Here is a 26,396-nt window from a genome sequence, read left to right as displayed (position 1 = left end):
CCCCTCACTCAGTCCCTCCCTCCCCCTCCCTCCCTCTCACTCAGTCCATCCCTCCCTCTCACTCAGTCCCTCCCTCCCTCTCTCTCTTCCCTCCCTCGCTACTGGCCGCCGCTGCCGCCGCTCCTCGTCATCATCGTCGTTCGCTGACGACGCCCCCGCCGCTGTCGCTGCCACCCGACGCCGCTGCCACCTGCCACCATGTTTTTTTTTTTCTGATGACACTGGCTGAGACCGACGTCCTTGCCCGCACATGCGCAGTAGAGCTGTGCTCTACTGCGAATTTGCGGGCCGTCGGTCATGGCCCATTTATAAGGTAGATAGCAGTTTATGGATTGTTCCTCTAGGAACTTATCCAAAACTTTTTTAAACCCAGTTACTCTAACTGCCACAGCCACATCCTCTGGCAATGAATTCCAGAGCTTAACTATGCGCTGAGTGAGAAAGAATTTACTTTGATTTGTTTTAAATGAGCTATTTTCTAACTTCATGGAGTGCCCCCTAGTTCTTCTATTATCTGAGAGCGTAAATAACTGATTTACATTAACTTGTTCAAGTCATTTAATGATTTTGTAGACTTCTATCATATCCCCCTTCAGTCTTCTCGTCTCCAAACTGAACAGCCCTATCTTCCTTAGCCTTTCCTCATAGGGCAACCATTCCATGCCACTTATTTTGGTCGCCCTTCTCTGAACTTTCTCCATAACAACTATATCTTTTTTGAGATGCAGCGACCACAATTGCATACAGTATTCAAGATGTGGTCTCACCATGGAACCTTACAGAGGCATTATGACATCCATTATTTTGTCAGTCCCTTCTTAATAATTTCTAACATTCTGTTTACTTTTTTGATCACCACAGCACACTGAGCCAACAATTTCAATGTATTATCCAAGATCTATTTCCTGGGTGGTAATGCCTAAGATAGAACCTAACATTGTATAAATACAGCAAGGGTTATTTTTTCCCTATATGTATCACTTTCACTTGTCCACGTTAAATTTCATCTGCCATTTGGAAGCCCAATCTTCCAGTCTCGCAAGATCCTACTGCAATTTATCATAATCCACTTGAGATTTAACTACTTTGCATAATTTTGTGTCTTCCACAAATTTGACCACTTTACTCATTATACCCTTATCCAGATTATTTATAAATATATTAAAAAACACAGGTCCAAATACAGATCCCTGAGGCACTCCACTATTTACCTTTTTCTACTGTGAAAACAAACCATTTAATCCTAGTCTCGGTTTCTTGTCTTTTAACCAGTTTGCAATCCACAAAAGGACATCACCTCCTATCCCATGACTTTTTAGTTTTCTTAGAAGCCTCTCATGTGGAACTTTGTCGAATAACTTCTGAAAATTCAAATGCACCACATCAACCAGTTCACCTTTGTCCACATGTTTATTCACCCCTTAAAAAAATGTAGGAGATTTGTGAGGCAAGAAATCCCTTGGGTAAATCCATGCTAGCTGTGTCCCATTAAACCATGTCTATCTAAATATATAGTTTCCCGGATCATCAGGGTTACATTGGCCATCTTACAATCTTCAGGTACAATGTATGATTTCAATGATAGAATACAAATTAATTGAAATAGGTCTGAAATGTTTTAGTTCTTTCAGAACCCTGGGGGTGTATGCCACCCAGGCTAGGTGATTTACTACTCTTCAGTTTGTCAGTCTGGCCTACCACATCTTTCATGTTTACTGTGATTTGGTTCAGTTCATCTAAATCATCACCCTTGAAAACCATCTCCGAATGGGTATCTTCCCAAAATCCTCTTCAATAAAAGAAATTGTTTAATCTTTCTGCAATGAATTTATCATACCTAAGTGCCCCTTTAACCCCTAAGGTCATCTAACAATCCAACCAAATCCCTCACAGGCTTTCTGCTTTGGATATATTTTTTAAAGTTTTTATTGTGAGTTTTTGCCTCCACGGCCAACTTCTTTTCAAATTCTCTCTTAGTCTATCTTATCAATGTCTTACATTTAACTTGCCAATGCTTACACTTAATCCTATTTTCTTCTAATAGATCCTTCTTCCATTTTCGAATGAAGATCTTTTGGCTAAAATAGCCTCTTTCACCTCACTTTTTAGCCATGCTGGAAATCATTTGACCTTTCTTCCACCTTTCTTAAGGCAAGGAATACATATTGTCTGTGCTTCTAGGATGGTTTTTTTTTTGTTTTTTTTTTAACAATGACCACGCCTGTTCCACACTTTTTACCATTTTAGCAGCACCTTTCAATTTTTTTTTTTTTAAACTTTTTCTCATTTTATCAAAGTTTCCCTTTTGAAAGTTTAGCACGAGAGCCGTGGATTTACTTACTGCCCACCTTTCAGTCATTAATTCAAATTTGATCATATTATGATTACTATTGCCAAGCGGCCCCACCACCATAACCCTTCTCACCAAATCCTGCGCTCCACTGAGAATTAGTTCTAAAATTGCTCCCTCGCTCGTCAATTCCTGAACCAATTGCTCCATAAAACTGTCATTTATTCCATCCAGAAACTTTATCTCTAGCTTGTGTGATGTTACATTTACCCAGTCAATATTGGGGTAATTGAAATCTCCCATTATTACTGCACTACCAATTTGGTTAGCTTCCCTAATTTCTCTTAGTATTTCACTGTCCATCTCATAATCTTAGCCAGGTGGATGACAGTATACGCCTATCAGTAGACTCCTACCCAACACACAAGGGATTTCTACCCATAAAGATTTGATTGTGCATTTACGCCCAAGTTTACGCCCAAGTTTTAAAAGGCCCGTATGCGTAAAAATCAGTGAGGTGAAAGAGGCAAATAAAGCCAAAAGGACATCTTTCAGTAAATAGAAACCAGATCCAAAAGAGGAAAATAGGAAAGTGCATAAGCACTGGCAAGCTAGATGTAAAACATGAATAAGGCAGGACAAGAGAGAATATGAAAGGAAGCTTGCCATAGAGGTAAAAACGAATAAAAGTTTTTCAAGTACATTCAAAGCAAGAAGTTTGTGAAAGATTCAGCTGGATCATTAGATGATGAAGGGGTAAAAGGAGAGCTTAGAGATGACAATGTCATAGCAGAAAAACTAAATTAATTCTCTGCTTTGGTCTTTACTGATGAGAATGATGAGTACCCCACATTGGAAATGTTCTTTGATGGTGATGACTCAGAGTAACTGAAGCACATCGCTGTGAAAATTAAAGATGTTATACAGCAAACTGACAAACTAAAAAGTAACAAATCACCAGGACTGGATCGTTTTCAACCCAGAGTTCTAAAAGAACTCAAATATGAAATTGAGCCCTATTTCTAGTAATCTGTAACATATCATGCTTATTTGTATTCCCCTTGAAAGCCAGCAGGAGTCAATTAAAAAAGAAAACTGAGCATGCTCAATTTACCATACTCATGTTATTTACCTTCCTCATGGTACCATACTCACACTATTTAGCCAGTGCATTTTCAGGGTTCAGTGTATGATAATGGCATGAACATGCTATTGGGGAAATTATTTACCATGCCCACACTAACCAGCTAATTTAAAAGGAACACATGTGCCCATAAATGCATGTATTGGCGCACAAGCGGAGATACACTGCAATTTTATATCATGCATGCAAGTACATGCATATTATTTAAAATCCCCTTACCACGTGTATGTGTGTGCATAAACTTAAGAGGCAGCTCTAGTAAATGTCCAATGCCTAGTTCTGCTAGGGCTTTAGCGGATTTTACTCGTTTATGCAGGCAGATTTTATAACATGCTGGCGAGAAGGAAAAACCAGTTTTTCAAATTAGTTCACTGATTTGTCCAGTTGATATTGAGGTCTTCAAGACCCTTCTGGTTCTTCATCCTGTAAACCCCAAACCTTCATGCTGAGACACAGATAACACATGGACATGCACCGTGTTCAGCTTTTTTAAAAATTGGAGTTGCACGTGTTAACTTTTGACCCTGCTTGGAATGCCCATGCCCCGCCCTTTTTCCGTCCCCTTGATCTTGACACATGCATGGGAATGCAACACGTACTTCACAGCTTCTTAAAATTCTCACATATGTGGCCATTTTTGCACGGGCAATGCTTTGAAAATCTACCTCTATCTTTTTCCACTACTTGTTAAGTGGCTACATGTTAACTTTCTTTGCAAGCCCAAGCTTAAATTTATTTTGCTTAAGTTTTTTTGCATAGGTCCCTAGGCTGGATCATTACAGAACTGGTTCTAATACAGTACTTAAACACCTTTCTTCCCACTTTTAACAATCCAGCTTCTCCTTGTCACAGTTCCCCTCTTTTCCTCCCCTCCCATCCTATCCTCAGCTCTCGGACACAAAGTCTCGACCATCTTTTGACTCTGTACCACTTTCCAAGTTTGCTGAAGGTTGTCCTGTGTATTCTGTGACATGTCTTGAAGAGAAAGCAGAAGCAAAACAAGTCCAGGCTGCCTTCATGTCCTGGTCTGTAAGTGCTATTTTTTAATGGAGTTCCAATAAAAATGGTTGTTCTTAAATTGAGATTCCTCCACAGCAGGATTTTTTGGTGCAGACTTTAATTTCTCTGAAATGGAAATAAGCTTGTATTATTTCTATCAACATTTTTGGCTTAATGCCAATATTTTGTTAGCCTGTATGTTATGAAATTGATACTAAAGTGAAACTTCATCTTTGAGTTGCATAATGATCTTCTCAAACACTGCTGTCAGCAAGACCATCCCATTCAGTAAATATATATCGTTTTCCTGTTTCTGATAATTATTCTTGGGGCTAACGTTAAGGCAATCATCTAGTATTTTATATAATTTCTCTGCCTGATGTTTCTCCACACATCTAGGCCAAATAAGGGCCAACTAAAAGAACAGAGTTCCCCAGCACTCATTTACTTTTCTAGAAATCTGTAAACTTTCTCCCAGAGTTGTTATATTCTGGCACATTCCCACAATATGGGGTAGATTTTAAAAGGAGCGCACGGGCGAACATGTGCACGCTCTACCCGGCGTGGACACATGTACGCGCATGCGCATATTATAAAATCGGGGGTCGGCACGCGTAAGGGGGTGCACAATTGTGCACCTTGCGCGCGCCGAGCCGTGCTGCCTTCCCCATTCCCTCCCCCCTAGCCTAACACCCCCCCCCCCCCGACCTTTGTCTTACCTTTTGCGCCTGCCTCCGGACAGGCAGGCGATCCTCCAACACAGCGGCAAATGGCCAATATGTCAGAGGCCTCTGGCCCCGCCCCTTTCTGCAAGCCCTGGGACTTACACGTTTCCCGGGGCTTTAGGCCTGGCGCGCGTAACCCTCTTCTACGTGCGTAAATCCTCTGGATTTACGCGCATAGGGCTTTTAAAATCTGGCCCTATATCTCTGGCTGTTTCAATTCCATTACATCCACTCCAGCATTTTTCAGAGATTGGGCCATTTAACTCACAGGTCAATCCAGTAACGAGCGGTAGGAAGAGCTGCGTTAGTGCCCGGCGCCAAACGTCGTGACGTCACGTCTTGAGCGGCCCAATTGCATGAACAGGGGCTGCTTTCGCCCGTGCAGGCGTCCATCTTCGTGGGCAGCTGGAGGCAGGGGAGCCGCGGTCGTCCTCGCCGATGTCCGTCTCCGGAGGGGGGCTGCAAAAAAAGTAAGTCACTTCGTCGCTTTACACTGCCAGTCCCCCCTCCCCTCCTCCTGGAGCAAGGCTGCTTTTCGCGCCTTGCCTCGGGAGGAGGGCAGTCCTGAGCGTAGGATTGCCTGTCCTCTCTCCCCTCTCTCTTGCAACTTTTTTTTTCGATTTTTTTCGCTTTTGTTGCTTCGGGAGGAGGGGAGAGGACTAGGGCTGCCCCGGAGACCAGCACCCATGGACGCGGCCAGGGCAAGTGAGCGGGGGCTGGGGGAAAGTTTGCCGCCTACCCTTACCCCTGCCTCTAACGCAGAGGTAAGGGTAGGCGGTAAGTTAGCAGGTTAAACGTGCGGCAAAACGGCAGGGTAAAAAAGCGATAGTCGGGGCGCGCGTTACTGGATGGTAGGGAATAGCTAATTCGATCTTTTACATGCAATATACATGCTGCGTGCGGAAGGGGTTACCCGGGGATTTAAGGACGTGGTAAGAGTAGGTTAAAGGGGATTGGGGATCGCAGGAAGGGCTAACGCGGCCGGAAAGTGAGTAGAAAGCGGGTTAGGAACGGGGAAACCGCGGACGCACTTTACAGGATTGACCTGAAAGTATTTTTGGTGTCTTATACATCTTAAGCAATATATTGTATGCAGGGAATCAAGTATTACTAGGTCTTCAATAAGCTAACTACTGACTTAAGTCTTCTTCTTGCAAGAGTCTCTTCAAATTTGTTTCCCAGGTTTGTTTGAGACTATTACAATTATTGGGGCTAGCCTGTCCTATTAAAAAATAAATCTAGGATACTTGATATCAACATTGTAAAATTTGCTACAAAGATATTTAAGTGGAATTAGTCCATTCATAGTTTTAATTAGACTTAGTGGCATGCAATGACATTCAAAGAAGGGGATTCGGTAAATGCACAACATTGCCTTGCCCTCACTCCCACCCCTCTCCCAGCATAATCACTTATATCCCACCCACCCCTATCCCTCGCTGGTATAATCACCTACCTTTCCCTGTCCCCCTGTACTCTCCATCCCAAAGAGTGAGATTTACTATCCCAGTGGGTGAGACTGAAGGCCAAAGAGTGAGATTTATCTGGTGGGGTGTTTGTGGTATGAATCTGGAAAGATTTGAGTATTGTATTGTTTTGCAAATGAAAGAAGCAAAACAAAATATTTAGCTTTCCTTGGTTTCATTTATATTATAATTATTTAATCCCACATGAAAAACACTAGGTCTTTCCTCCATTCCCCCAATACCTTCCTAGGTCCTCCTCCTCCCCTTAGCTCCATCCTAGGTCTTTTCCTAATAATAGATTTTACATGAAAAATGACATTCAAAGTACAACCTTCTGAAGTAAAAATATCACTTGTAACAATATGTATATTATATTTACATGAAGTGTTCTGATGCCAACCAGAAAACCCTGCAAAATAGCAAAAATGACACTTAGAACCATCCAGTATTAGACTTATTGTAACTGTTTTGAGTGTGGGCTTGGCCCTCAGAAAGGCATGAGTAAACTGAATTACAATTGCAATAAAATAAAACTCCCACAATAAAAGAGTACTAACTGCTACCATTCAAACAATAACAATCCCACTTGTGAAAAATGCAACACTGCAAATATTGCACCAGGCCTTAACACATCAATACAGTTAATACACCTATTAGAAAAACAGAACAAGCTGCACAGAAACTGCATGCTAGCAGAATACCTCATCTTGGCCACACATGCAGAACAAGGCAAACCTTCACCAAATATAGATAAAGAGACAAGAAAATATAAAAAGAAACACAAAAACTGAACTGGAAACCATAATAAGCCAGGCTCTGTATACAGTGCAATAATGGAAAAACAGAAACATCACCGTTCCTCATAAAACAAATAATAAAATCAAGAAATATAAATCATAATAGTAAAACCATACTGATAAAAAGAATATTTCAGAATAGCTAATGAACAGAATATCCTATAGCTAAATGCTCATAAAAATGTTAAAATAATTTCCAAACACCAACAAAATATTTCAGTACAGCAGATACCATCAAACACCATCTGATAATTAAAACTAATAAAGATAAAAAATGTCCCCACTCTCCATACTTAGGAACTTTTGATTATTTCCATTCACCTTGAAATTGTCATTCTCAGCCTCCTCAAGTCTCCAGCAGTCTCACTCTTAGCTCCCTCTCTCCCACAATTCCCCTGCAGTTTCACTCTTAACCCCCTCCCTCAAGTCTCAACTTGAGAGTGAGATTGCTGGAGACTCAAGGGGGGTAGGGTTGAAAGCGAGACTGCTAAGGACTCGGGGGGGAGGCGAAAAAATGGGTTGCGTTTTCAATCCCCTCTCCCTTCCCCCCAATCCCCTGCTTTCTTACTCCAAACCAGGACTCCCTACCCCTCCAGTTCTCAAGTAGCAGCTGTAGCAGTACCTTCTGCTTGACTCTTTGAGCCTTGTTGAGATGCTGCTGATCCTGCCTAATGGCCCAGAAGAACAAATACTGATCCTCCCACTGCTGCTACTGCACCATTGCATCCTCCTTCCTAACACACACTTGACCTTCTCCTCCTTTCTCTACATGGGCTGCCTGATTCAGCCCAGTGTAGCCAGCAGCACAACATAGGGCAGAAGGTGGGACCAAAGCAACATCCCTCCTTCTCTCTTTGCTGTGCTGCTGCTGATAATGGGTATGAAAAATGCTGCCCCACCAATGACCTGTTGTGAGTTACCAAAATAAAAATACTGGCAGCTTAAGAAAGATCTTTATTTAAATAAAGTATTGAATATTCTAGGAGAGTGCAAGGCAATTGAGTAGCAGTCAGAGCATTGCTGACACAATAAATAGATTACCACCTCCAATTTACACATCAATGAGCTAGTTTGCATAACATTTTCCCAATTGGTTGGTGTTATAATTTTATTTCATATATTAATAGGGCTAGGATTCTTGTAAGTTGTGATTTCTTAAAAATTTTGCCCAGAAGGCAGGAATGAATCTTAAGGTTGAATGACATGCTTTTTAACTTCTTAAATACATTCTAGCATTTCAGCATAATTTGGCATGTCTGCAACCTTGAATAGTTTTACAAATCTGATCAATGCAATTTCATAGTGCAATAATGATAGCCTCATAAGAAAACTTTTTCAAAGCAACCTAACAGGCCCCTGCTGAGAAAAACAAAAGCTGCAAAAAAAAAAAAAAAAGAGAGAGAGAGAGGGTAGGGTAGGGAATTCAGTGAATTCCTTGAAGGCCACAGATTAGGCTCTATCTTGCAAGAGTTTCTTAACACAAATATGAATATAATTCTTTTTTATGAAACTTAATTCCTGAACTTAGTGAAGGATTTCAGATTGTATACTACTACTCAGTTTTTGTCTGTCCAGAAGAAGCGAGAGACTGTAGTACCAGCAATGGCCACAATGTGTGAGTATCAACATTATATTTTAATTTCATAGACGGAAGGTCAAGGCATAAGAGATGTGGGGAGAAGGAAGGTGGCCAGAGGAACATGGAGAAAGACAGAGAAATACAAAGCAGAAAGGAAAAAAGTCAAAGAGGCAAAAAAGAGGGAGCAGGAGGACTATGGGGCACAGGGAGAGAGACTGAGACACAGAAAAGGAGAGGGATATAGGAAGCAGAGGAAGACAGAGGCACAGGGCAAGGAAGATGGAAAAGAAGAGAGGTAGAGAATGACAAAGAAGAAAGAGAAAGTGTCAGAGGAAGTAAAGGGGAGGAAGACAAAGGGGCACAGGGAAGGAGTAGAGTAATGGGAAGGTACCCTGACAAGATGATGAGGAGGAAAGGGTGTAGATATTACTGACAAAGCATGGGATGGTGGGTAAGGTATCATTGATGAGGCAAGGTAGTAGGGAAAGTAAAGTAGCACTGATGGGATGATTAGACTTTCATATTGTGTTACTATAAACAAGTCACAAGGCCAGATTTTTTACAAAAATTAGTATTTCTATACATAAGCATTATGTAGTTTTTTTCCATCATGAGAAGTTGTGATTCTGTTAAAGTATTTGGTGAAAGAATAACTAGAAATCCTGTATTTACAGAAGTACTGGTACAATAGAGAGGCTAATTTAAGCATTCATGTTTTTCAGGTCTCTGCTTCTTTTTAATAATATGGTGAACATATTACAGTCCACACTCATTCCACTTCTCACAGTAACAGAAGTTGTTGTTTTATTAAATGGAAGCAAGAGACCCAAGCTCAACATCAGTGTAGCACTTGTCAGTTTCAAGACTATTGGAGAATTAGCACAGTGCAGAAGGAAGCTCTAAGACCACTAGCAGTACATTTGAATGACTGAGATCATGTCCAACATTACTCTGGCTTAGGAGTGAGGTTAATTCTTGTCACTGTATATGCAAAACAAACCTTTTAGGAGATATTACCCAGAGGAAGACATTTTTCCAGAAATGACATTCACTTTCCAATAGGACAGTAGACAAAATGCTAACACAATGCCTACTCCTGGAAAATGTATTCTGAGCCATAAAAATTCCATTTGTGGGAAATGATTTTGCCATTTCAATAGTCAATTTTTTTCTTGAAGCCAGATCTGTTTGAGTTTCTTGTTTTGTTCCTTTTGATCAAGATGAACAGCTGACCTTGAGGTTTCTAGCCCAAGAGGGAGGTTGTAGAGAAAAACCAGCTTCTTCTGCTTTTTTCTGTACCTGGAAAGGTCTCTGAAGAACTTGCTGCAGAAAGCGAACCTTAACAGACAGAGGTATAAATTAATAAATGCTCACCTGAGACAGCTTGCAACATGAAAAATGTATATTGCACAAAATGGTATATATGTATAACTGTATAAATGCATTTGTTTCAAATTTATATAGCAAGGATAACCTAATGCAATACAGAATGTTTTCAGGAAAAGTAGATGTGTGTTTCCTTATCAAATACCATGACACACATAGATAATAAGCATTACAGTCATGATATGCATACTGGAGGTAATTTTCAAAGGAGTTAAGCGCATAAAAGTAGCATTTTGTAGCAATTTTCAGAAGTGCATTTACATGTGTAAAACCTTTTGACAATTCAGCCCTATGGAGTGAATTTTCAAAGGAGCTGCATATATAAAAGTAGCAATTTTCAAAAACCCAGTTTTATGCACATAAATTCTTTTGAAAATGATCTCCATCGTGTTTAATGAAGTGAAAGTGTCTGAGTTTAAGCAGCACTACCTGTCAATGGGGTCTTATTTACTAAAGGTTTTCTCGCATTTTGTGTCTTTGGGGAAATGCTTAGTAAATAGGGCCTAATATTAGCCACCATCTAACTGTGTCTCAAAAATTATTTTTCAACTATGGTTTGTAGCAAATACAAAAGCATACTTTGTAAAGACCCTTGTAATCCTTGGGGCTGTAAAATTGGAGAATGTGCCAAAACGTCCATGCAGCAAGGCAGCACTAACCAACCAGTGCCATACAAAATCTGCTTCATATTTTGAAGGGATTAATAAACATGTGGATAAAGGTGAACCAGTAGAAGTAGTGTATTTGGATTTTCAGAAGGCGTTTGACAAAGTCCCTCATGAGAGGCTTCTACGAAAACTAAAAAGTCATGGGATAGGAGGCGATGTCCGTTCGTGGATTACAAACTGGTTAAAAGACAGGAAACAGAGAGTAGGATTAAATGGTCAATTTTCTCAGTGGAAAAGGGTAAACAGTGGAGAGCCTCAGGGATCTGTACTTGGACCGGTGCTTTTCAATATATATATATAAATGATCTGGAAAGGAATAAGACTAGTGAGGTTATCAAATTTGTGGATGATAAAAAATTATTCAGAGTCGTTAAATCACAAGCAGACTGTGATACATTACAGGAGGACCTTGCAAGACTGGAAGATTGGGCATCCAAATGGCAGATGAAATTTAATGTGGACAAGTGCATGGTGTTGCATATAGGGAAAAATATATTGCTGTAGTTACACGATGTTGGGTTCCATATTAGGAGCTACCACCCAGGAAAAAGATCTAGGCATCATAGTGGATAACACATTGAAATCGTCGGTTCAGTGTGCTGCGGCAGTCAAAAAAGCAAACAGAAAGTTGGGAATTATTAGAAAGGGAATGGTGAATAAAACGGAAAATGTCATAATGCCTCTGTATCGCTCATGGTGAGACCGCACCTTGAATACTGTGTACAATTCTGGTCGCCGCATCTCAAAAAAGATATAATTGCGATGGAGAAGGTACAGAGAAGGGCTACCAAAATGATAAGGGGGATGGAGCAGCTCCCCTATGAGGAAAGACTAAAGAGGTTAGGACTTTTCAGCTTGGAGAAGAGACGGCTGAGGGGGGATATGATAGAGATGTTTAAAATTATGAGAGGTCTAGAACGGGTAGATGTGAATCGGTTATTTACTCTTTCGGATAATAGAAAGACTAGGAGGCACTCCATGAAGTTAGCATGGGGCACATTTAAAACTAATCGGAGAAAGTTCTTTTTCACTCAAGGCACAATTAAACTCTGGAATTTGTTGCCAGAGGATGTGGTTAGTGCAGTTAGTATAGCTGTATTTAAAAAAGGGTTGGATAAGTTCTTGAAGGAGAAGTCCATTACCTGCTATTAGGTTCACTTAGAGAATAGCCACTGCCATTAGCAATGGTTACATGGAATGGACTTAGCTTTTGGGTACTTGCCAGGTTCTTATGGCCTGGCTTGGCCACTGTTGGAAACAGGATGCTGGGCTTGATGGACCCTTGGTCTGACCCAATATGGCATTTTCTTATGTTCTTATGTTTATATCTGGGTAAATGACTTGGGAAATTGTCCTCATAAAATTTTGCTCTTGAAACACTTCCAGTGCTGTATCTTTATATCCAAATAAAGTTTGTGCGCATAATGACTTGTGCACATAAAATGTATCTGCTTAGTAGGGGAAAATATTCAAACCTTAGCTTTTGTCTGGCTAACTCCAAAAGTCAGCTAGATAAAAGCCTTTGAATTTCAACCTCAATAATCCAATAAATTTAATTTAATTGCCATGTTCAAATAAACTACACCGCAGTGGGGATGTGTTTTCATTTTGAACAGGGAGATCACAATGACATTTGTTTCTTTTTGTATTATTTCCTATCCAAATGACAAACATAACAAAATAGTTTCTCCATTTTAGCATACGCAGATAGAGTCCAATAATTGTGCTGTCATCAAAAGTGACAGGAGCCATTTCTGATGACACTGTAGGGAGTCGTGTCTAGGAGAGGGTTGCGAACATGGTTTGGTTGGATTTCTGGTTAGGTCATCAAAAGTGGCCAGGGCCATTAACTGTGATGTCAATCAAATACGACAACAGACATTTTTTATGACTTCATAGGGTGCATAGTTTAGGACGGGAAGGGTGTGGTTTGACAATGGGGAAATGGGCGGGGCTATAATTATTCACTTCTATAGGAATGATGGGCATTGTTATGGGTGGGGTGCGAGCCATAAGTGAACGCCGATTGTCTGATGTTTCTTATCTCACCTGTTAATCAGTTTGATGAGAGCTGTACTCATTTACTATTCACAGATTTTTCATTAAATGACCAAATGAAACATGTACTCAACAATTCAGAACTACATAAAAATTCATGCAATATCCATTCTGTACAATACTGTGCTAAAAATAGAATACCATTGAAAACAGAACTCAACCCATTCCATGCTCAATTACACAGTATAATGAAAAAAATATCAATATTAAAGATCAATTTTACCTCTGAAAAATCATTCATTTCAGCCTTGCGGACTGCAGATTCTGCCATCCAGTTTCTGAGTACATATCTAGGATTTACCCCTGAAAGCCAGAACAAATACAAAGGAAAATATAAAGACTTACATGAATTTTTTAGGCACTAAAAAGCAACATGTACTTCCCTTGATAATAATCTACTGTAATAATATATAGCGGTAGATTTTCAGACATATGCTCGGGCGTAGATTTGTTCGCGCAACCCGGCATGAACAAATCTATGCCCGATTTTATAACATCCACGTGCATGTTATAAAATCCAGGGTCGGCGCACATGCAAGGGGGTGCACAATTGTGCGACGCGCGCACCGAGCCGCGTAGCCTTCCTCCGTTCCCTCCGAGGCCGCTCCGAAATCAGAGCAGCCTCAGAGGGAACTTTCCTTCCGCCTCCCCCCACCTTCCCCTCCCTAACCCCCCCTGACCTTTATCGTTGAAGTTACGCCTGCCTCTGGGCAGGCGTAACTTGCGCACGCCGGCTGGCTGCTGGCGCACCATCCCTCGGCAGGGCGCAATGGAGGAGGCCTCGGCCCCGCCCCGGAATAGCACCCCGCCCACAGCCGCACCCCAGAACGCCCCTTTTTCGAAGCCCTGGGACGCACGTGCAGGGGCAGCTTTTCGGGAGTTACGCGCGTAACCCTTTGAAAATCTGCCCCCTAGAGCATATCAACCTTGGACTAGACTGATCTTTTTGATTAGAATTTTCACAGGATTACTAATCATTAATCAGGTAACTACACACAAAGCACCTCATTTACTAATCCCCCCCCCCCCCCCCCCCCCCATAAATACAGAATGGGAAAAAAGTCTTAGAAAATCAAACCCAAAATATGTGAATTCATTCAAGTTTGAAACCTATATGCACTATACAATAATACCATCAGAGCTCCATTCTCTATTCCTATCCATTCAATCACCTCTCATAAGCATTCAGTTTCTGTATTGCCACATCTGAAGGTACTACTACTCAGAAGTTTCAACCTTAAGATGTAATTGCTGCTTTAGAGTGGTAGATCCCTCTCTGTCAATGTTTTCAAGATAGACATGTTGCAACTATTTCAAAGATGTCATCATACTTTACCCATTCACAAGTGGATTTTGAAAAAAGGAACATTTCAAGGGCTGGTAGCTCATTTGTATAGTTGGAGAGATAAAGGGTCCTGTTCATAGAAAATGATTCAAGGAAACAAATCCAGAGACCTTTTGTGGCAATACACCTTTAAGTGTTCAATCTTATTAGTCTTAGTTAACACCAAGTACAGATCTTATTGAGGACCTATATCACTCCACAGAAGATGAATGGGATCCTAATACTCCTTCCTTGAATTAGTGAAATTGTAATTTGGTTTATTTATACATTTATGGGGGGAATGTCCTCTAGTCCAAGTTGTTTGGAAGGCTGTGTATTATAGTATTTCAAGGACTGTGGATTTGGAAATCACATTCACTGTATCCAGTGTTCTTTTAGAAGATTTTCAGGGGATAACTTTCAGGAAGACCTGTCTATAAACAGCTACTAGCTATGTACTGGAGATCTTTCCCTCCAACAAAACTGGAATGGTTGTAAAATATGGGATATGATGAGCATGGAGAAAATAACTTGGGAGTTAAAAGACAACTCGGGCAAGTTTGGATAATTGCCAGGTTCTTGTGGCCTGGTTTGGCCTCTGTTGGAAACAGGATGCTGGGCTTGATGGACCCTTAGTCTGACCCAGCATGGCAATTTCTTATGTTCTTATGCCTGGGCTCCCTTCCTAACTTATAATTCTTTCCTGAGATTCAAAAGGTTTGTTTTGGATAATATCTTTTTTGTTTCCCTCCAACATATTTATGAGAGATTCTTTTACAAGAAAAAAATATTTGGCTAACTCCATCTGACGGATGTTATCTTGTGGTATCTGATGCAACCTCTTTCGATATTTTTATTTAACTTTAGGACCAGGGGTGGTGGGGGGGAGGGGGAAATAGGAGTATGAATGTATTGTTAGGTTTTTATTTGTTCTTTTCTATATATTCTTGACATCCTTTTTTGGTGAAATAATCTTTATCATGTTCTTTTATCGTTAACAATGGGATTCCGAATCATGAAGTTTGGTTTCCTATAGGTGATATCCTAATTTTGTTCTTCAAATCAATTTTTATTGACCCTGCAATGTAATGGTCCATTATTTTTCATACATTGTGATATCCTAGTTTTGATTATTTTTATGTCTATACATTGTGAATTTTTTTTGGAATGTTGGATCGTTCTCTCTTTGCATACTGGAAATGATAATGGTCAACAATAGGTTTTGAGACGGAAGTTTCAACCTTGTGTCCAACTGAACCTTCAGCCTTGAACGGATGCTTTACTGGTGATTGACTGCATTTGGCAGTTCACAGGAACAAGCAGCTATGTTAATCAGATATAAAAAAAACCCCCAGAGTTATGTGTTCATGTTCTGTACTGCATTTAATTTACATACTATATATAAACAACAAATTAAACATGATGAAGGAAAACATACCAGACTCGGTGGCAAGGATGATCTAAAATTTCTGACTAAGTCTCAGAGCAATTTAGGGGAGATGAGAGGAGAAGATGCCACCAGGATGGGAGAAAATATGTGAAACAGGCAGTCAGAGGATAAGATACTAGCAAGAGTAGTGCATGATAACTTACAAAGTTTTCAAGCGGCATTAAATGTATCTACCAACTCATCTCACAGTGACTCTAGAACTATGTACAGTATGACTGACAAATCTGTTCATAATAAGCAACTTTTACAATGGCAAAGTTTCAATTAAACTATAAACTGCATGGGAAACAATCCATTTTTTGGAAAATGTTGCTAAACCTGTTAATATGTGAGGCTTATGATAAGAGTAACAGGATTGCTCAGAATATCAACCTGCTGATCCTGAGCCTATTCCTCCTATATTTTTCCCCTACAATATGATCTTTCTTGTATTTTTAGGTTGATTTCACAAAAAGCCCAAGAGCACTTGCTGTGGACAACATGTCCCATCTGTCAGTCTGTCCCTATGAATTTCTGACTTGTGCTTGCACGGCTGCACACCCTTAGTGAAGTGACCGGCCTGTGTTCTCCAGACGGAAGAGGAGCCAGAGAAGCAGCACAGTTCAGCCAGGCCAGGGGCCTCTTCCGCTGGCCAGCTAGCCAGAAAGCAGGCAGCTCTGTAGCAGGCTGAGCCCAGGTTGGAGTTTGTGGGCCCGTGCTGCTTCCTGGGCCCAGCAGCAACAGTAAGGCAGAGGGACAGAAGAGAGGTGAGAGGGGCCATAATGGAGTATGCAGCAGGCTTATTCTTCTACTCCCCACCACTATCCGCTGCTAGGAGAGCAAAGAGTACTGCGCAATCTCCTTGCCGCGATCAGCCAAACTGGACTGAGCATGGGCAGGAGGCGCCTGGGCAGGTATGTCAGGGGGAATGTGACTCGGTGCAATGCCTCTAGCATGCACTTTTCGACGTCATTCTTTTCTGGAATAAAAGATGTAAATCTTTTTATGATGGCAATACCTCCTTTTTACAGGAACCTCCTATAAGTAAACTCTTCAGCTCTTTACGCTGCATTCTTAATTTACATGTTATTGCTATGCCTATATACATGGGCTATCGATAAGGAACACTGCATGTTTAATGGGACTGGCTAAAAATCATAAACACTGGTTTATGATTCAGGAATGACTCAGAAATCAGACCCCGGTAACTGCTAACTGAATTATATAAACAAACATCTTTGACAGCCCAGCTGTTGTAACTAAGTGTCGACTTACAAAACAATTTGTTTATAAAAGTAATCATCGTAAACAAATGTAGAACCAAAATGAAAAATGAGCACGATCCAGTTTAAGCAAAAAGTCAATAGCGTCCAAAGTTAAAAACAAAACACAGTCTTGCTCTCTTTAAATCTCCTACCCCAGTAATTCTGGCAACTTCAATACAGCTTTTCATGTATGGTTGAGTTTCCACGCAGGTAATGCATGAATGTTAATAGATCAGCAGACTCTCCTGAGCTCAATATCCTATTGTAAACTTTAGTTTTGCTTGCCGGACGAACATATTTTATTTCTATATAAGGATAGATCAGACTGTAAGCACTTTATAGCAGGGACCTTGTATCTATGGGCTCGAGCTACACCTAGAGGTTTGGTCCTTCACTAGCTAAACAACTGAAAATTGAGTTTTTTCGGTTAGCCCATAAAGGGAATTTTAATACACTTTACATATAGCTTATAATATTGAATCATGTATCTGAACAACGGCGGCACCCCCCTGGTTAAAGTACAATCCATCTCGAATTTATTTATGTGCCTATTTGTAAACCGTTGTGATGGTATATCACTAAACAACGGTATAGAAAATTTTTTAAATAAATAAATCTACTATTGTACAAAGAAATATTCAGCAGTTATTCAGTGAATTCTGAGATACTCAAAAATTATTCAGAAGGCAGTAAAAAAAAAAACAATATTTGGAGCATGCAACCTATATTCTCCATTTTTGGGCTTTGCTCTGCTTCTCACCTTACACCCAAAGAATTTTTCACCTTGTTGAAGACTGGTTCTGCTAGATCCTATTTATTGCATGAGTATCTTAACACACTATCCACGTGTCCTTTGATTTGGCTCTGCATAGGTGACTTATAAATAAACAAAGCACCCTTGGTGTGAGCCCAAAAGTAACTGACTGGCGAGCCGATACAGTACAGTGCGCTCCGTTGGAGCGCACTGTTAACCCTCGATTGGACGCGCTTTTTCGATGCGCTAGCGTTACCCCTTATTCAGTAAGGGGCCGAAAACACGCATCCAACCCCCCCGAACCTAACAGCGCCCGCAACATGCGAATGCATGTTGATGGCCCTATTAGGTATTCCCGCAAAATTCAGAAAGGTAGGCGCTAATTTCTTCGGGCCCCAGGAAAGTGCACAGAAAAGCAGTAAAAACTGCTTTATGTGCACCCTCCGACTTAATATCATGGTGATATTAAGTTGGAGGTCCCGAAAGTTACCAAAAGTACAAAAATAAATAAATAAATAAAAATTGAAGTTAGCCCGCGGGTCGAAAACCGGACGCTCAATTTTGCCAGCGTCCGGTTTCTGAACCCGTAGCTGTCAGCGGGCTCGAGAACATGGCAAAATTGAGTGTCGGCTGTCAAACCCACTGACAGCTGCTGCTCCGGTCCAAAAGCAGGCACTAGGGACGCGCTAGTGTCCCTAGCACCTCCTTTTACCTGTTTTTACCGCCGGGCCTAATTTGCATTCTGAATCGCGCACACAGGAGAGTGGCCTGTGCACGTGCCGGAAGAGCGGGCATTCGCCCACTCTCCTGCAGACTTTACTGTATTGGCCCGTGGGTTAGAAACTGGTTGAGTGGGAGATGACAAAGGATAGTGGTAAATGGAGTTCACTCCAAGAAGAGGGGCATTACTAGTGGTAAGCCTCAAGGATTGGTCCCAGGATAGGTTCTTTTCAACATATTTGTAAGGGGTTTGCCTTTTGTGGATGATACCAAAATCTGCAACAAGGTAGATACCCAGAAAGGTGTGGAATCCATGAGGAGGTATCTACCAAAGCTTGAGGAATGTGTTGCTAAGATTTAGTACTAAAAAATCTAAAGTCATGCATATAGTTTGCAAGAACCCAAGGGAATGGTACAGTATATGGAGAGAAATTCTTTTAAGCACAAAACAAGAGTGGGATTGTGGGGAACTTATCTGAGGATTTTAAGGTGGTCAGAGATGAATTAAGCCAGAAAAGTGCTTGGATACATAGGAGAGGAATGGTCAGCAAAAAAAGGAGGCAATATTGTCCCTGGTGAGACCTAATTTGGAAATCAAAAAACAAGCCCAAAAATACCTCGGAATTTCTGAGGACAAATAAATAAATCACATCAACGCCCTCAGTAGTGACTTTCTAAGTTTTTTATAGAGGTGATTTGTAGGACCTTTATGACCACAACTTGTCAATCCTAACAAGCTGCATAGACCTTTTGGTCCAACTTTATTTTAATGTAAATATAGTGCTCACTCGGAGTCAACAAATCTTTTTTCTTTTTTCAAAATATTTTCCTTTAAAAAGTCATATTAGGTCCAACAGGGTTCAACTGGGTGAGGGGATACACACAAACACTTTGCTCTCCAGGAGTTTAAACCATACAAATTACTTAGCTTTATATCACAGTCCATACATCACCCCTAATTTGGAACATTGTGTGCAGTTCTGGAGACCACACCTTCAAAAGGATACAAACTGGATGGTGGGTCCAGAGGGAGGCTCCTAAAAATGGTCAATGGCTTTGTTCCAAAGTATATGGGGACAAACTTAAAAGATCTAAACATGTATACCCTAGGTGAAAAGCAGAATAGGGTGGATAATATTAGAGACATTTAAATGTCTCTGAACTATCAATGCACAGGAGGGGGGCCTCTTTCAAGAGAAAGGAAGCTCTGGAAAGAGGGTTCATGGGTTGAGGGAGAGAGCAGACTGAGGTATAATCTAAGGGAATATTTCTTTACAGTCAGTGTGAAGGATACATGCCAGCGGAAAGTGGCAGAGACAAGGGCTGTATCTGAATTCCAGAAAGCAAGGGATAAATACAGGGGATCTCGGAAGACATGGTAAGGATTGTACGGCTGAGTACTTGAGTGTGGATGAACAGACTAGATAAGCCATACGGTTTATTTCTGGCATCACATTTCTATGCTCGCATACCTTTTTCCTCACAGGCACTGTCCCAAGTAAACACTCCCTGACCCTACCCTGTACACAAGCAGTCATACTCTGGCATTCACACCCATACATACACATCATTAAACCTGGCAAAAATAAAAACTTCAACTTCAACAAATGACAACAAATGACAACAAAAAGAAAGCATTTTTATTTTGTAACCTCCCCCTCCCTCCAAAAAAAAACAAACATGCATTCTAATTTTTACATTTTTTTCCCTTCCTAGAAGGGGGGGGGGGGGGGGTGAGGTCTGAGAATTTCAGGGTTATCCATCTGCCTAAATGTGCCTCCTGCTCCTGCTGCCCCTGAAGGTACTAACGCAGCATTAAAAAATGATTGAAAGAGAGAAAAAAAAAGACATCCAGCTAGGAATACACACAAAGTAGCAGGTGCAAAGCAGGAGAAAAAGGCAGCATGTACAACTATACCTCTAACAGAGGGCATCTGTTCAGCTACAAAGAAATGTCAAGGAAGGCATACATGCATGAAGAGGCTGCTGCATGCTCTGGTTGTCAGAGCGAAAAAAAAAAAAAAAAGAATTAGGGAAAAAAAGTTAAGTACAAAGGAATAACAATTACATTACAAATATGAGAAAAGAGTGGCAAGGTAGAATATATTAAAGAGGGATCACACACAATGCAATCCCTGGACCAGAAGCAGCTGCCTCATGGTTTGAAAAACTTTTTTTTTTTTTTTTAAAGAAAATTTGTGAGTGACTTCAGCTCAGTGAGTGCAAAATATTAGTCTAGACTCTAGTCTAGAGAAAAGACTCGCTCACTCTTAAAGCACATACCGGCTCATCAAAAAAAGTGCATACCTTTCTCACCCAGAAAGAGAGGAAACCAAACAGACCATACTTGTTGGAGCTGGCAGGCCCTCTCCAGGAGTAGCCCTTCTTGTTCTAGTACTAGTGCTGGAAGATTAGTTGGAGGAAGGCCGGCAGTGGTTATGGATCATGGAAGTACTGGTCATTCTTGGCTCTCAGTCAAGCACTGAGCATGTGCATATGAAACCCGCATGTCTATATTGTGCCCAGCATGGCTGCTAGGGTGACGCATTAACAGTCCTTAAAAGGAAAAACATCTCTTTGTGCTTCCTAAAACACAGCTGGCACAGGGCCAGTGCAAGGGTATTAGGCGCCCTAAGCGAATCTTCTGCCTTGAACCCCCCCCCCCCCCACCCCCCAGACCAGACCCCAGCTCCGACCTCATTCACTCAGACAGGATTATGCGTGTAGCTGGGCCTTGCGCGTGCCGCATGCATTTTTGTAAGGGCCGGGCCGCGTGCGTGGAGGCCATCCGCCCGCACATGCACGACTAGATGTTAATATCCGCTGCACATGTGCGTGCGGATATCATATTTTATAACACGTGTGCGCCAATGCGCATGTGTATAAAATAGCTGCGTCCATGGGCGCACACCAGAAACCACCCGCACATGGATGCTCGCAAGTCTTAAAATCAACCCCTTAGGTTCCTTGTCTCATTCACACACACACACCCTTATACAGGCTCCCTCCCTCTCTCTCACTAACACCACTGCTCTCTCGTACACACACAATCCCTCTCACTCACTCACACACACAAACAGAGGCGCTGCTCATGGCTCGCTGAGACTCTGCTTCTCTCGGCCTCGAGCAGGATGGGTGCTACTTGCAGGCCGCCAAATCTCTGCCGCTCACAGCCTACCAAGTCTCTACTCCTCTTGGCCGTGAATAGAATAGGCTCTGCTTGTGGCCCGCCGAGTCTCCACTCCTCTGGGCCGTGAATAGAATAGGCTCTGCTTGTGGCCCGCCGAGTCTCCACTCCTCTGGGCCGTGAATAGAATAGGCTCTGCTTGTGGCCCGCCGAGTCTCCACTCCTCTGGGCCGTGAATAGAATAGGCTCTGCTTGTGGCCCGCCGAGTCTCCACTCCTCTGGGCCGTGAATAGAATAGGCTCTGCTTGTGGCCCGCCGAGTCTCCACTCCTCTGGGCCGTGAGTGGGATGGACTCCACGCAAGGCCCATCTATGGCTGCTCTTTGCTGCATCCTAATGGCTGGTGCCCTGTGTCTTGCCAGTCCTGAGCTGGCACCCAATTTCTTTGGCGATCAAAACCAACAAACAGAGAAAGGGTAAAAACAGTGAGTGCCAACAGTAATTCTTTGACCTCCATATGTTACAATGTATCTGTATATGAATGACATGGCTTCCTCTCTATGTACTGACAGGCATCACTGTTCAAAACATACACAAGATATTGTACAATGGATGTAGATGTTGGCAGGTTGTTTGCAGGAGTAGGACATATCAAAGCAGAACTCCTTTACAATGACATGAATGCTGAGGATGCAGGGAAGGCGATTTAGTGATAAAGCCCTTGAAATATGCAAACAGAAATGGCTTAATCTGGCATGTCATAAGAAGGACCCAGACATCTGACACAATAAAAATGGACCATCGGTCCGACATTTTCTTAGACCATCTACGACATCTTCAGAAGCCCAGTTTCGATTATGACGTCTTGAAAATTACTGAGGCAATATCAAACAATTTTGGAGGAAAAAAATATTGGCTAATGCCAAAAGAAAGAGAAATGGAACTACTATCCATAGGAGACTCGTTAAAACATAAAGACTAAATATTAGAAAAAGGGAAAAATCCAACGGGCTGCTGGAAAAAATACAAGAGCAAATTCGCGTCTGTTGGCAAAAGTGGAAAGAAAAAGACGGAGGAGACTCACGTGGGGAGTGGGTGTGTAGGCAGGTCCATGCCTGCTCAGAAACCCCTAGGCTTTTCTCTCTGCAAGCTCTGTCTCAGTGATGTGGGATGACGTCACCCACTTGTCTCTAGAGCAGAGCTTTCCAAACTGGGTGTCGGGACACATTAGTGTGTCGCCTGCAGTGTGCAGGTGTGTCACGCAAGCCCGGTCAACTCTGATGCGAGTTTGGGCTTTTTTTTCCCTAGAGATTCACTTTTTTTTTCAGTTTATGGGTTGCTTATTATTGGGTGATTTTTGCTGTCAATCGCGTTTTTTGGGGGGGCTTGGTGGGTGGAACGAGCCCAGCCATCCTTGCATTGGCTGCTGCTGCCGATGAGGCCTGGCCATGAGGAGTACTGACTGTAAGCAGCAGTGTCTGGTGATCATGGAAGGGAGTGAAGCACTTAACTGGCAACAATCAAAAAGACGAGGTACATGAGTGTGGGGGCCAGACATGTGCTGGGGGGAGAGAGATGAGTGAGTGGGGGGCAAACGTGCTGGGGAGACAGACATGTGCTTGAGAGGGAGAGATATGAGTGTGTGGGGGCCAGACATGTGCTGGGGGGAGGAGAGAGATGAGTGTGTGGGGGACAGACAATTTGTTTTATTATTGTTTCTCATAAATTATAACAATAACATGAATCTTGGAATATATATTTTTAATATAAATTTAAGGTTTTCATGAGATAGGTTGTGTCGTGAAACATTTTATTTATGTATATATTTAAGGAAACATACATAAATTGTCGAAATATGTTTCGTTCGTTTAACCTTTAACCTCTGGTTTACTAGTAGACTGAATTACCGTGTCGTGAAATTATGTTTGTCTAAAAAGTGTGTCACCAACATGAAAAGTTTGGAAAGCTCTGCTCTAGAGAATGTTATAATAAAGACTGACTTGTAACATAATGTTGGGATTATAGGATTATATCTATTCAAAGGGTGCTATGACATGATAACAACAAATCCAGAGACAGCTCTGAAATACTCATGGCCGTGAAAGAGGCTTTTTGTTATACCTGTTTGGGGTTTCCGAGCATATGCGGAAGTGGGCTAGGTTTTGCTTAACTGTTTATTTTTTTCCAAAGGGGACCAATATTTGAGTGACTTTCATGTTCTGAAAAGGGATAATTGTGCTCATACATAGGGTAATGAGGTAGATAATGTGCTTCCTGGTTCAGAGCAAGATGAGCCCGAAATGCTTCATTATATTCTCATTATTGCCCTCTTACACAGCCTCTGCTCCTGCTTTGAATAGTGTTTTTTCTTTTACTCATTGGTCTTTCTGTCTAGCTATTAGTCATGGCTTCCATTCTGGACTCAAATTGGGTGAATTAAGCCCTATGTGATTTGTGTTGTGCCACACTGTACATATTGATTGCAGTATATTCTATAAATAAGTCACCATTGACTATTATCCATTTAATATAATTTCACCACCTGATCTTACTATTTTTAGGATTCTGTCTGTATGGCCTTTTAAGAGAATTAGAATCAGAAGGAAAATCCTTATACTATCAGTTTGCAAATGATTTTGTATCCTGTTATTCTTAAACAGATCAAAACCAAACACGACTCGCAACTTTGCGCTCATCTGAGATATCGCATATTAAAAAGAAAAATAAGCCATGATCTACATGCGCAGAAAATGGGACGCCCATGACAAGAATGAAACCAAGCCTATTCTATTTCCCCTGTGAAGTTTTCATAATTTTAATAATCATCATGAAGATGGCATTATATACTGAGTTGTCATGCTCTTATCTGATGCTCTTAAATTCAAGCTCGACATCTTCCCGCATTTCTCCTACAAATATAATTAATTGCTAGATATAATCTACCCTCACCAAACCAAAGACAGCCACGGCTAGTACTGCCTCATTATCTTTGTAGTGCATGGTGTAATTCGAGAACAATTTATGAAGGCTTTAAAGACAAGGATCTTCTTCTAAATAGCAGAAATGCATGGATTCATCATTCAAAAGTCAAACCACGACTGAGAAAACAAAAGTAGAAAACATGGTCAATAAGGCAGGTGTCAATTGCCATTTCCAATCTAAATGGTCATCCAAATCACACTGACACTACACTGTGCATGCTCCTCACAGTTCTCAGCCACAGTGACGTCTACTAATGACACATTTAACAAAAGACTAAGGTTACCCTGAACTAAAACATCAAGATTTTAATACAGTTTTAAATTGACACCTCTCACTGCAGCACTGCAACTAAAATGTTGATTCTTGGTTTATGCTTGGTGCAAAGTCAGGACAAGTTTCAAAGCACAGTCTTAAACCATCTTGATAGGTAAAGAATGCCATTAAGTACCTTCTGACAGTTTCACTAGAATGTGAACATAGCTGGAGCTCCTAAAACTTATTTTGCTCTTGAATTAATTACAAATATTATGATGTGCCCTAGGATACCAATATACCTCCTATTGGGAAGTGCAAATTGGAAAACACAGCAAGCTGGACTGCTGCAGATCCCTACATAGAAACTACACACTAGCAGAATATCTCATTTCAGTCACATATGCAGAACACAGAGAGTCCTTCACCAAATACAGAATAAGTAGGGACGTTTGTTTTCAGTTTTTATTTCTTTTCTCCCAAAAACAGGGAGAAAATCAGTGGGGAAAAATGACTCTTTTTCCATTGATTTCCTACTTATTTCTGATTTTGAAAATAAACACTGATAAGGTCCTGGGGAAAATAAAATAAAAACTGAAAACAAAGGTCCCTAAGGATGTGTCCACAGACTAGAAATATGCAGAAAAAAATTATCTAGAAACCCCAAGAAGTTGGACTCTGTATGCAATACTGGAGAAACAAAAACAGAAATGCATTTCCTCCTGTGCTGTGCAAAATACAAAGAGATAAGAACATAAGAACTTGCCATGCTGGGTCAGACCAAGGGTCCATCAAGCCCAGCATCCTGTTTCCAACAGAGGCCAAACCAGGCCACAAGAACCTGGCAATTATCCAAACACTAAGAAGATCCCATGCTACTGATGCAATTAATAGCAGTGGCTATTCCCTAAGTAAACTTGATTAATAGCCGTTAATGGACTTCTCCAAGAACTTATCCAAACCTTTTTTGAACCCAGCTACACTGACTGCACTAATCACATCCTCTGGCAATAAATTCCAGAGCTTTATTTGTGCGTTGAGTGAAAAAGAATTTTCTCCGATTAGTCTTAAATGTGCTACTTGCTAATTTCATGGAATGCCCCCTAGTCCTTCTATTATTCGAAAGTGTAAATAACCGAGTCACATCTACTCATTCAAGACCTCTCATGATCTTAAACACCTCTATCATATCCCCCCTCAGCCGTCTCTTCTCCAAGCTGAACAGCCCTAACCTCTTCAGCCTTTCCTCATAGGGGAGCTGTTCCATCCCCTTTATCATTTTGGTTGCCCTTCTCTGTACCTTCTCCATCGCAACTATATCTTTTTTGAGATGCGGCGACCAGAATTGTACACAGTATTCAAGGTGCGGTCTTCACCATGGAGCGATATAGAGGCATTATGACATTTTCTGTTCTATTAACCATTCCCTTCC

At 41.3% G+C, this 26,396-nt stretch overlaps 1 protein-coding gene across 3 annotated transcripts in view; it reads right to left on the bottom strand.

The window, feature by feature from the left end:
- Positions 1–8,362: 8,362 nt before the first annotated feature.
- The window catches only part of LOC115084166 (protein adenylyltransferase SelO-like), a 128,490-nt gene continuing 110,456 nt past the window's right edge, over positions 8,363–26,396 (bottom strand). The window contains exons 18-19 of one of the 3 annotated variants that reach the window (XM_029588663.1): positions 13,336–13,415; positions 8,363–10,338 (exon numbers count right to left, since the gene is read on the bottom strand). In XM_029588663.1, coding sequence (XP_029444523.1) covers positions 10,216–10,338; positions 13,336–13,415 — 203 coding nt within the window. In that variant the 3' untranslated portion in view covers positions 8,363–10,215. The remainder of the gene's footprint in view (positions 10,339–13,335; positions 13,416–26,396) is intronic. The other 2 variants (XR_003854489.1, XR_003854488.1) reach the window with 2 other exon arrangements.

The sequence above is a fragment of the Rhinatrema bivittatum genome, chromosome 2 (assembly GCF_901001135.1).
Source record: "Rhinatrema bivittatum chromosome 2, aRhiBiv1.1, whole genome shotgun sequence".
NCBI lineage: Eukaryota > Metazoa > Chordata > Amphibia > Gymnophiona > Rhinatrematidae > Rhinatrema > Rhinatrema bivittatum.
Note: the sequence above shows the minus strand (reverse complement) of the source record. Positions and strands in the feature narration are given on the sequence as shown.